At 41.6% G+C, this 11,449-nt stretch overlaps 1 protein-coding gene across 1 annotated transcript in view; it reads left to right on the top strand.

Annotated features, from left to right (window-relative positions):
• CFAP92 (cilia and flagella associated protein 92 (putative)) overlaps positions 1-11,200 on the top strand; it is a 30,572-nt gene extending 19,372 nt beyond the window's left edge. Inside the window, exons 9-15 of the mRNA XM_065642850.1 lie at positions 514-702; positions 3,462-3,756; positions 5,554-5,718; positions 6,206-6,418; positions 8,508-8,634; positions 9,599-9,780; positions 11,133-11,200. Of these exons, the coding sequence (XP_065498922.1) occupies positions 514-702; positions 3,462-3,756; positions 5,554-5,718; positions 6,206-6,418; positions 8,508-8,634; positions 9,599-9,780; positions 11,133-11,192 (1,231 nt within the window). The 3' untranslated portion in view covers positions 11,193-11,200. The remainder of the gene's footprint in view (positions 1-513; positions 703-3,461; positions 3,757-5,553; positions 5,719-6,205; positions 6,419-8,507; positions 8,635-9,598; positions 9,781-11,132) is intronic.
• The last annotated feature ends 249 nt before the right edge of the window (positions 11,201-11,449 follow it).

Below are 11,449 nucleotides of genomic sequence, written 5' to 3' on the forward strand. Positions count from 1 at the left end.
ATATTTTTTCTAGCACTGTGGCATGTTGTTAAAGCTTTCCTGTGGTGGGGGTGTGTTGTGGATTGGGTTTTTGGGGTGTTTTTTTTTTTGGTCTCTTGTCAGTGCTCACCTGTAACCTAAGTTGAAGCTTTGTTTTGTTGCTGCGGTATGAATGTTGGTATTTGTAGCAGAAATATTTCTATAATGCATTTGTAACTACAATAAGGCTGGTAAGGGGCACAACACTGCTGAAACTGAGGTGAGCCTCCCTTTCAAATGTTTGCCGTGCAGCTTGAAAAGAAAACATGTACAACTCAGTTATGCCATGAGAGTTTTGGTGTTTTCTTGGTAATTTTGTCCAAAATAAGTTTTTTTAGAACAGTTCATGTGAAGTGAAGGCTGTAAAGTATAGGTTCCCTCTGAAGGACAAGAGCAAAGCAGTTTCATTAGAGAGAGTAATTGTGCTGCAGAACTGAGGAAACCTGAGATCTGGGCTGATTGTTTTAACCTTGTCTTTGGGGTGCTTTGTTACAGGACTCACAGACATGGACAACTGAAAATACTGTATAACTCGGGCCTATCCTTCCCTCAGCGTCTGTACACGGAGCTGGAAGCTATTTTCTACCATTGCCGCCTCTGTCAGCCCCTGTTCACCATCGCTAAACAGCCTCTGCTCTATGTCAGAGGAATCATTTCTCGGGCGTGTTTCCAAGCCTTGTCCAGGTATGAGTTGGTCAGATTCAGAGTCAAGGAATTGTGAAATGAAATGTTAGCAAAGTAGAGTGGATATTAGATACCAAAAAAATAATACTCTTGGATATCTTTTCTGTGATGAAAGCCACCTGTGGGCCGGATGGATAATTCAGGTTTTAGATCAGGTGTGGTAAGACAGAACATGGTTTTCTAACGGCTGCTGTAGTGTTAACTGGGTATTGGTTGGTATTGGTCCTGCCCAAACTAAAAGTTTGGGCAGGAATTTCGACTTTGTAAGGGAGAGGAGAGAGGTGTAGGATAGTATGTCAGAAAATATCTGAATGTAATACAAATTGAAGAGAAAATTCTGATGTCAAGCCCCAGTTGGGAAGGATTTACTTCTCTGCTCCGTTGTCATAGAGATGGAGTGAAGAAAGAGGCCAGATAGAACTTGATAGATCCAGAAAGTCACTTGAAGTAAGTGGGGAACTCTAGAAACAGTTTTCCTAAGCTAACTAGAGAAAGGAGAAGTTTTGTGAGAGTTGAGAATGTGTTTTGTGTTCCTGGCTTTGTGTTTGGGGGTTTTGTTGCATGATTTATTGCTGGATCATTGCCAGGCTGCTCACTTTGTCAGCACGCAGGTATTCACAGCTCTTTGCCTTAAAGCATCCCTGACGTTTCATCTCATGAGATGGACTAAAGAAAAAGAAAGCGAGTGAGGTCTTATGTGCATACATCTCTATTTTTATATATATCACTTACCTATTAAAAATGTCTATGTGTGTTTTGTTTGTTTATTTGTAAATTACGACCCATCTATTGAGAGGTGGGAAAAGGTACCATCCATCTTTTGATATGAGCAACTCAAATTTAGAGAGCAGAGATGACCCGTGGTTGTTTTCTTTCTTGCTAGAAACAGACTGACTTGTTTAGATTAACTTCTGAACCGGAATCATGCAAAGCTTCTTTGAAATGAATGGGGACATTTAGTCCTGAGACAAGAAAGAGTGAATGTCTCCTAAACATCAATCTGATTTAATAAAAAAATTGTGCTAATGCGCAATAATATATGTGCAATCTCGTAGCAGCCTTCCCCCTCGCCCTCCCACATGCTTGCTTGTTGGTGAAACATACTCAATAATGCGTATTACGTATGGATTACCCATCTACTACAAGTTTTATTCTGCATAGCAGACCTCTGTTCTAGCAGTCTGGTGTAGGATACTTGTCTGTTTCCCCTTGTTGGCTGACCCAGCCAAGTTCAAGAACTGTTCATTTGCTGATGACTAACGAAACTCCATTGAGCTAATGAAGAGCCAGGCCTTTACACTTACTTACACTTATCTTCATTCTAATGGTCTGCATCTGACTTGGTTACCTCTTCACACGTCTGTAATTAGTTTCACATTTGTTCTGTGAGATGGTGAGGAAAAGAATACAACATGAAAGTGACTGCTCGCTAGCACTGTGGTGTCCTTAAAAGTCCTTTTTTTCTTTTTATTTTTTTCTTCAACAATGGTTGGTAAATACTTTTCTTCCTTTAGCTATGTGCTGGCAATATTTGAGGTAGAAAATAACATAATACAGCATATTTTAGATAGTTGGTAGGCACGCATGGCTGAGTCATGTCTGCCAGCGTTGGGTCTCAGTCCTTTTTGTCGCAACCTCATTCCGCTGGGCCTGCACTTATGCAGGGAAATAGAAATATGTTCTTCACTGGAGGGTCCAGACTCTGAACTGTGTTCAAGAGCAGTCGCTAACTTGTAGAACTCCTGTTTCATTGGTTTTCAGTTTGCTGTAGTCAGGCACTGATTTAATGTGCGCACAACAGAAACCGCTGTTTCCTGATGTATTTCCTCCTGCTGGAATTAGCCAGAAAATTAATTTGAACTATAAAAAAACTAATGCACATGATCCATATGCACAATGGCCAGTTTAATTTTTAACGTACCGATATAAACTCAGTTCGTCTCATTAAAGCTGGTGCGACTTTGAAATTAATGTTATTCAGTTTTATGTGTTGTTCAGAAATAACGGTAAGAAGAGATAGTTGTTGCAGTAATTTTACAGTTGAATTCTTTTACAGTACTTTGTAAAGTTACTCTCTCCAAATAAAGAACAGTTATGTGATAAATGAGTTAAACTTCCAGTTTTAGCAAGGAATTGTAATAGTGTTTGACTATTAGGTAAGTCACTATTTTGTGGCCTCTGTTGTGGCCTGAGCCAGAGAGGCTGAGAACTGAATTTCAATGCGTGGATACAAACTGTGTGTATGGTGTTCAATTGCCGTCAAATATTTAGAACTGCTTTCGTGTGAACACCAGGCTTTGCAGGCCAGATTTAGTGGATGAAATCAGATGTGAGTTAAGCGTTGTCATGAACAGCGTATAGAACGACATCTGATCACAAGAAGAAGTAAAATAGAGGTAAGGCAAGTTGGATTTTAGGGGGTGTTCAACATAACTATGGGTCATACACTAGAACGAGGTGCATGAAGGGAGTTTGCTTTACTGCCTTTGCAGCCAGAGGCGAGAGAAACACAGCAACTAATCATTAACTCGCAGCTAAATCTGGTGCCAGAAGCATTCCCAGAATATTCCTAGTAGGTTTATTAAACTGCTAACCTTCTTTATTGCCGCTAAATTCCAGCATACGTGAACTGACCTGAACTTCTTAATGAATAGACGTTTCAAGAAGGTTGTATAGTTTTTCCACAGTAACACGAACTGTAATGATCTGATGGCAGTGAAGTTTTTGTAATCTGATAAAATGTCGATGTCTATTTGTAGGCTCAGTTACCTCCGTCAGAGTAAGAGGTTGAGGGATGTAATTCGCGGGGATCTGCTGCCCTCAGTAGAGATGATCACAGCCTTGAGTGACGAGTACGGAGTTCCCCTCACTGATGAGGATCTCTTCCCTCAGAAACCTCCTTCGCTCTCGCTTTCCTCTGATGATTATGCAGTACCAGGAAAAGTTAGAGGAGTGAAACAGGCAGTACGTTCTTCATTAGATAACTGCACTGAAATGCATGTGCAGCGAAAGGAAGAAATAGCAAAGAAAATGTCTTTTGAGAGAAGCCGTAGGGTGAGTAGATTACGATATGCAAGAGGCAAGCCTGATAGCTGCAATACTTCATGTCCTAAGTCAACACCTCCTCCTTCTCCTGAAACAATGACTCATTAGACTTAAAAACTTATGATAAGGTGTTTGTAGGTATTGTGGAAACATAAAAAAGTGCAGGGTAATTTTATTTTGCGGAAGTGAAACTGCAAGTGGAATTGCAAATGTAATTACTTCTCAAAGGGGAAAACAATTCTAGGGCTTACAGATGAGACACTCTATAAGTGGTAAGGAAACCGGTTATTCGAAGGACTTGTAAATTCTTTTTGAGTTTGGTTCCCATTTTTCTTTATCTCTTTCTTCTCCAGAGCTGCTCCATTGTGCCTTAGCATGTCATCCAGGCTTCAGATGCTCGCAGGGGACTGAGCCAATGAAGCTCATGCGAAAATTGCGCTTTCTTCTCTTGCCGTGTGAAAGACCTGCCTGCCTTTAGGCAACCAGAATGGCATTTATTCTTGGCCAAATAAAACCAGCAGTTGCAGACAGAGCTGAGCTGAGCTTTAAGGAAATGGTGAAGAATTTTAGATCCCCTTCTGGCTTGTTACCAGCATCGATCTACCCTGTCTGTTGCCTCAGGGAAAACGCATTGAAACTAAACCCTTTCCTGTTAACACAGACATCAAAGAAGGGGTATCCTGCCATGTTTCCTGGGAGTCAGGGTTGATTTTTGGAGTATATTGCTTAGTTGAGGACTCCAGCCATCCCATGGTTTGTGAAGAATAGTTCTGAATGTTTTTTCCTGTTTATATTGTAATACAAAGAGGTTTTGGCTGATACGTGCAAGTCTGTGTTCCTGTCCTGCATAAGGAGTACTGTCTTGGAAATACTGGAAGAAATTTAACTCCTGCGTGTTTCCTTTCCAGTTGGTCTGTTGATAAAGAAGTATTACATGAGGGAAAGACGACTATCTTTAGTAATTGTTCCTGATGCTTGTGTTTATAACACCATAGGAGGAGGAGAGCAGCAGAGCTCTTAGGCCTAATCATTCTGTATAGATTATTATAGAGTTATTTTGTTATTTGTATAAAGTTAGTAGTCTTCCCAGTGTACAGGTTTTAACCGGTTGTCATTTTATACATGTTTAATCAAGAGAATAATAGAGGAACTGGGGAGTCCTCTGCAGGAAAGAGCATTTGAAATTCTTTTTTAATGGCAGGTAAAGTAAGCTTTCAGGCTATTTGATTAAGAAAAAAAAAAAAAAAGAAATGTGACATCCAAAATGCAATTTTACTCTCTTACTGTAATTACCTATTATGTCAGAGTCTGAATTCAAAGCCATTGTTACCATGAACACAGCAGAATGAGGTTCTTAAGTCGGTGAAAAGGTACGAGGGTTTAATTATACTGTGTCAGTAGAGAAATTGGAAGAGTCTTAATGAACGGTGTTTCCCATATCACTGTATTTGCTGGGGTGTTAATGGAATCATAGAAATGAAAGAACTCATTTGGTTTGAAGACAATCGGCATCAGCTCTCCAGAACAGCTGTTTAGATGGGGCAGGAGGTGTCAGTCCCGGGGAGTGCTGCCTCTGCTCTGCTGCCTTCAGGCTTGCCCAATGGCATCTGTGGAGTGGTTTATTAACAATGAACTGTTATGTAATGAATCTATATATACTTTTAAAGGGATTTTTTTTTTTTGTTCAAGGTTGTGGTTGTTTTTTTTTTTTTTTAATATTTACAAAATAATTTCCTTGTTTGTATTTTTTTTCATAACACTCTGAATTCCCGATTGAGGTACAACTCAGATGTCATCTCTTTGCAGGCTGACACGGGTGCTGTATGCCAACTCAAAGGAAAGATGAAAAAGCCAAAGTTTGAAACTTTCAGGATTTCTCCCGTCGATGGGAAATCTGTCTTTAACTACAGCTGTCAGAGCCTGAATTCTGCAGAACTCGCAAAGAAGCATCTTCGCCAGGAAATGGCAAAGGTGAGTTGAGCCACAGAACTGGAAGATCCAGTAGTAGCGCTGAAAAGAGAGAGATGAATTAAATAGATTTGCACTAGTAACTCCCATGGTAGTGTGCAGGAAAACATTTAAGAGCACATTTGAAGAATTGCACTAATCTGCTTTTGACTGGATGGCTGGCTTGAATCTTAATAAAAAATACTATCTTCCTATCAGCTAGTGGAAATTACTATAGCTCTGAAATGGTTCATGATAGGAACTACAGTTCTCTTTTTGCACATTTCTTTCTGTAATTATTTTACAAAGATTCCATTATACCACTTGCCATTAAATCCATAGAATTAAATTTTAAAACATTAAAAAATATTTATCAGTATATGTTTTGTGTAATTTTATCTATGATTACTTGCAGTCGTAAGGAAGGAAATTATACTGGTTCTATACCTTATGCGCTTTTCTCCCAGCAAAATGGAATTCACATTAACAAAAAAAAAAAAAATTTTTGTAGGAACCAAAGAAGAGATTCACTTATTGTCCTGAGTATCTGTCAGCCACATTTGACCCAGTGGATGTGGTTGCTGCTTCTAAGGAATCCTCTGCAAAATCCAAGAGTATGTGGCTGTCACCAGAGGGATTTGTCATTCCTGGGTTTAAGAGCAGCAGTAGGAGTACCCTGCAGCCTCTGATGCCTGGTGGAGCACTTCGAGAGGAGTTAAGAAAGGTAACAGAAAACTGAAATGAGCAGCCCAAAGTGAACTTGGGCATTTTGGGAGACTTGAAAGAGGCAGAGTGCTTTAGCGTTTGGAAATCTATTTTGAGGGGCACAGCCTCTTTTGAGGGGGACACATCTATTTGTGATCAGAGTACATCAGCATCTAGCTCACCCAGGCGATACTTTGTTTGGATGCACAAATTCTATCCTGAACACACACAGAAAACCTATTTGCCAGTATTAGTAAGTAGGAGTGGATTAGAGCTTTATTTCACAAGTGGGGTCTAATGTCAGAAAAATCAATATTGTGTTCCATGATGAGTGGGTTGCAGGCTGTTTAGTGAGTTGCCAATCCAATCGTAGCCTTCCTTCCTGTTTCCAAATTCCCTCACTGCTTATTTTTTCCTCCATCTTTTATTTGTCGTTTTTAGCTACAGTTTTATGGGTCTTTGTCCTCCACAACGGTGTTCTCTACCAGTTTCTTCCTGCCCTGTGTCCTCTCTCTTCTGTTCTTTACTATTTAACTTCTAGTTTTCTGCTGTTTTACTGGATCATCAACTTGACTAGTTTACAATTACCTCTTTTGAACGTACTTAGGGTTGTGCACACTCAAGCACGTGTGATCTGCCATTAGGAAGAAAATTTGGATGTCATTAGAAGTGACAAGATGAGGAAATAAAGGGAATAGAACAGGAGGTTTTTGTGCAGGATCAGTAAATTCTACCAAATTAATTGAACACAGTCACAGCTCAGAGTGGTGCAAGCTGAATGATTGGAGGCTTGGTATCTTATCTTGCAAGAATGTATACATGTTCATTTAATTTTCAGGCTTTATCTTACATTTTTTTTCATACAAATTAAAGTAGTTTCTCAGAAAGGTTAGAGGATAGCTGAAGTGAAATGGTGAGTGAAAATAAAGTGCTTTTTTCTGACCCGTGATGCTGGAGAAGGTATCTTCTCATGAAGGAGCAGAGAAGATTCACTGTCTGAGAATAACAGAAGCCAACCAGTACCATGTAATAGCTGCTGCCTTTGCCATGGACATAAAAAAGAGTTGGAAACGGAGGTTGATTCCGAACTTACCATTCGTGTGACCTGAAGGGTAGAACAAAAGCAGAAAACTATTAGTGTCCCATTCTGAAGGAGTCTGGTTTTGATATGCTGCTGATTTAACCATTTCTGCTTTTCTTCTCAAACACAGAATTTGACCATCTTTTGTAACACCATCCTTTGGGAGGCGAAAAAGTTGCTGGGGTTTTTCTGGTTTCCTAAAACAGTTTCTGCGCTGACTCAGCTCTCCTTTACTCTCACTGTTTTGCCTAAAACTGTGTAGTTACAGGGCTAACAACAAAGAGTGGGAGTTAATTTGTAGCTTAGGAAGGATAGTTTTCTCTGAAAAAGTTTTAACTGGTATTTCAGCAGTGGATAGTCAGAGGGCCACAAGAAGCTGAATTCTATTTCGCGACTGGGACAATGAATATTCCTGCCCCCATTCCAGCGCACGTGCTGCTTCTCTCAGCTGCCTCCTCGGGACACCTGGGCTCTTGAGTTTAATCCTGGTGCTCGTGTTTGTAGAAGCACGAGGACAGCTGCTGCTTTCTGAAAGCAGCGTTTCAGATCACCCTCGAGATGATCTACAGCTCGCACAGTTCTGTCCAGCCTGTCCACTTGTTGCTGCTGGGATCAGATAAATAGCGAGTTAGGTTTGGGACTGGGTCTGTCCTCTCGCAGTCTTGCGGTGCGAGTTTAGCAGCTGTGTACGAAATACAGGAAAGTGCATCAGCCCCCTTATATCACTGCAGAGAAACATGGTATAAATATGAAACTGGATCCCCTGCTGGGTATTCCTCAAGTACACTGGAAGTGCCTGTATATTAGAGAATCAGCAGCTTGGTCATGAAATGGATTTTTGTATCAAATGTAACAAATTGAAAGACTTCTTACAGAGAGAAATAGTCCTGTGCAGTGAAGTTTGGACTTTGAGATCCTATTATGGTAATTGTTAGATTGCTACCCAGTAATGTGGTTAGGTTGGTTTTTGTGACTCCTCCCTGGTGATTTTGGCCTGGGTTCTCAAAGGGATTCAATTTTCATTTAGAAATGGCAGGATGCTAACGTGGAGCCAGTGCTGTCACGAGACAGATGGAGCTGGGACAAACGGCACATTGATTTTGAGCTTTATAAGAAGCCACCTGAGCTCTTCATGACAACGGCCCTGCTGACGGGTAATGGATCTGTTAACTAATCACAAAGATTTAACTGGAAACTCTGACATAGGGTCCCGAAGCTTGTTGAGTTCTGCCATCAAGGAAGGGAGTTTGAATGTGAAGAGTTTTAGCAAGGAGCAGGAAAACTGTTCGTACTCTACCAAACGATGTAGGCTGTAGGACCTTGGCCATGCTCTGGTTTTCCCCCCTCCATTTACCCACAGTCTTGGTTCCTTTGGCTATGGTAAAATGCGACAGGGAGGTGTAGATCCTTCCTGGCTGGTTCTTCTGTAAACCCGCCTCTGTTGGCTGCCTGATCTTCCTTTAAACAGGCTGGTGACAATGAGTGTTGTGACCAAGGTCAGACAAGCCACCGCACAGCCCATGAGCCACAGCAGGTGCTTGGTGCAGGGGGCTGAGCTGAGCGGTTGCACCTTTGCGCTGTCACGGCCGCCTGCAGCCCCACTGGCTGAGGGCACAGCCTGCAACCTCACGTGCTCACACAAACGGTAGAAGACAAAGTTGTATTTCATTATGAAACAGTATTTTGAAAAGTTTGCCATGCGTTTCTGAGATGCGCCTGAGATTCACTGGAATGTTTATAAGCAGAAAATAATAGATTTATTGTGGTTGCTAGAATCTTTCGTCTTCATCTTTTCTGCTGCACATTACGCTGCAACTTGCAAAGCACTTGTGTAGTGCAGTTCTGCAGTGCTCCATACACAGAACTGCCTTTGGAAGCTGTCAGGATCAGTCCTGCGTTATGTGCATTTTATGGAGCCTACAATGGCTTGTCTCTGTGGGCACTAGCAATTGCTCTAAAACTGTTTAATTTGTTCTAGTCGAATCCTTGTGTGAATGGTCAGTTGGTTGCAATAGAGGCTTTTAGCTTATTTTTTTTTTCAGTTCAAACAGCCAAAATTTATCTTTTCCATCTAACTGTTTTCTGTTGCCTGGTTTTTCTGTTGCTGGCCTTGTGAAGCCACGAAGGAGACTGTGCAGACTGGGCTGGACGGTACCGAGGTGAAAGCTCCGCGCTGCCCCGCAGCAGCTGAGTTACCCGCACGGGGGCCAAGAAACAGGTTGCAGCTGCAGAAGCTCCAAGGGCTTGCGAAAGGTGAACCTCTGAAATCCTCGGTCAGGAAGGCAGGACCAGTTCTGAAGGTAAAGTGGAACTGTCTCTGGGCACCGACCCTGGCACCTGCCTTTGCGCCCTGGGGGAGGCAGATCATGTGTGACGCTCTTAATTTAGCGCAATACTAACTATTTGTTAAAATTGATGTTGATAGCACTGGTCGACTCAATCTTACAAACCTCTTAGAAAAATGTAGCAGCCAGGGCATAATTTATTTTTTTTTTAAATTGATCTTTTAAATTTTTCATTGTAGTTCTTTGCTTTGATGCTCAGAGATAACAGGGAGAATTTCTGTTCAATTAACTAACTTGCCTGGCAGTGTGCAGTGGATGAGAAAAGAAGAACTTCTGGCCAGCTGGCTCAACAACTCTAAAAGAAATTGTCATGTCCCTTAATGAAATGTAGGGATTGAGGTGCTTCTATAGACTGGATGCCACGTCTCCCCGTGTGTTCTCTTGGTCACCATAGTGCTGTAAAGGCTTCCTGAGCGCTGCGCTTCAGCCCGTGCTGCAGAAATCCCACCCAGGCACCCCCCTTTGCAAGACTAAAGGATTTGTGCTCATTAATTTGAAAAGCTGTACGGGTGGCCTGCACCTAACCGTTCTTTTGTTGGCTGAATCCTCGTCAGTGCTTGCATATAAATGACTGACCCAAACCCTGAGCGTGCTTTTAAAGCTGGTTTTGATCAAAGGGACTGGAGCTCTCTGTGAGCTACAAATGGTCTAGAAAAACAAACACAGGATCTACGAGAATGTTGGTAACAAAAGCAGAGTTAAACCTTTGAGGCCTACCCAGCCCTTTTTTAAACTTTTTTAAAATTTTATTTTAATTTTTTAAAATATTCTGAGTGCCAGCCCTTGTATGACGTGGCCGCTCAGCTGGGAGCTGCCTGGGTGTCAGTGTCAGGCTGTGAACTGCGTGTCCCTTTGTGCTCTCGGTGCTTGGCCGCCTGCTTTGCTTTGGCTGTTCAGACCGTGACGCTTTTCCATCTTGGACTCTTTGCCTGGATTCTGTAATTCCAATAGCCATCCTTTTTTTGCTAGATGGCATATAAATACTCTTGTTGGTTTATTAGCTAATGTACAGCTTGCACTTTGTTACAGGCTGCTCGTGGCAACTGGAAATGAGTCTCTCATATCCGAAGTTTCTTGAACACATTTTTCGAGGCTTCGAACTGTAGCCTGTAGGAAGACATTTCTGTCTTGCCTCACAAAATCGGCTACTCCATTGTGAAGACATCCCTTTAAAAAGGAGAGGTTACAGGCATTAACTTCCAAGGGTCTGCTTTGGAAGAAAGATAAAAATAATATTTTTTTTCTTGTTGTTTTTAGTAATTTCCAAACTAGCCTCCTTTCCAATACAGTGTTTTTTCCTTTCACAGAAAAAGAAAGAAAACACCCTTGCCGGAGGACATGCTAGGCTGAAGGAACATAGAATTTAAACAAGATGGATATATTAAAGCTAAACATGCAGTTACGTTAACACAGCATCGTTTATTTTCTGCTTATTTGTATGTAAGAGAATGGTGAACACAGTGGCTCAGCCCCATGAGCCTGTTTAGTGCCATTGCCGCCTATTAGCTGCTCATTCTTGCGCCATTGTGTTTTCTCCTGATTTCTCTATGATCGCCACCTCCTTTTGTTTTGTTTTTTTAAAATCTTTGCCGTCGCTGCTCAGAGCTGGTTGCCAAGTGCTGCA

Source organism: Caloenas nicobarica, chromosome 11 (assembly GCF_036013445.1).
Source record: "Caloenas nicobarica isolate bCalNic1 chromosome 11, bCalNic1.hap1, whole genome shotgun sequence".
Classification (NCBI taxonomy): Eukaryota; Metazoa; Chordata; class Aves; order Columbiformes; family Columbidae; genus Caloenas; species Caloenas nicobarica.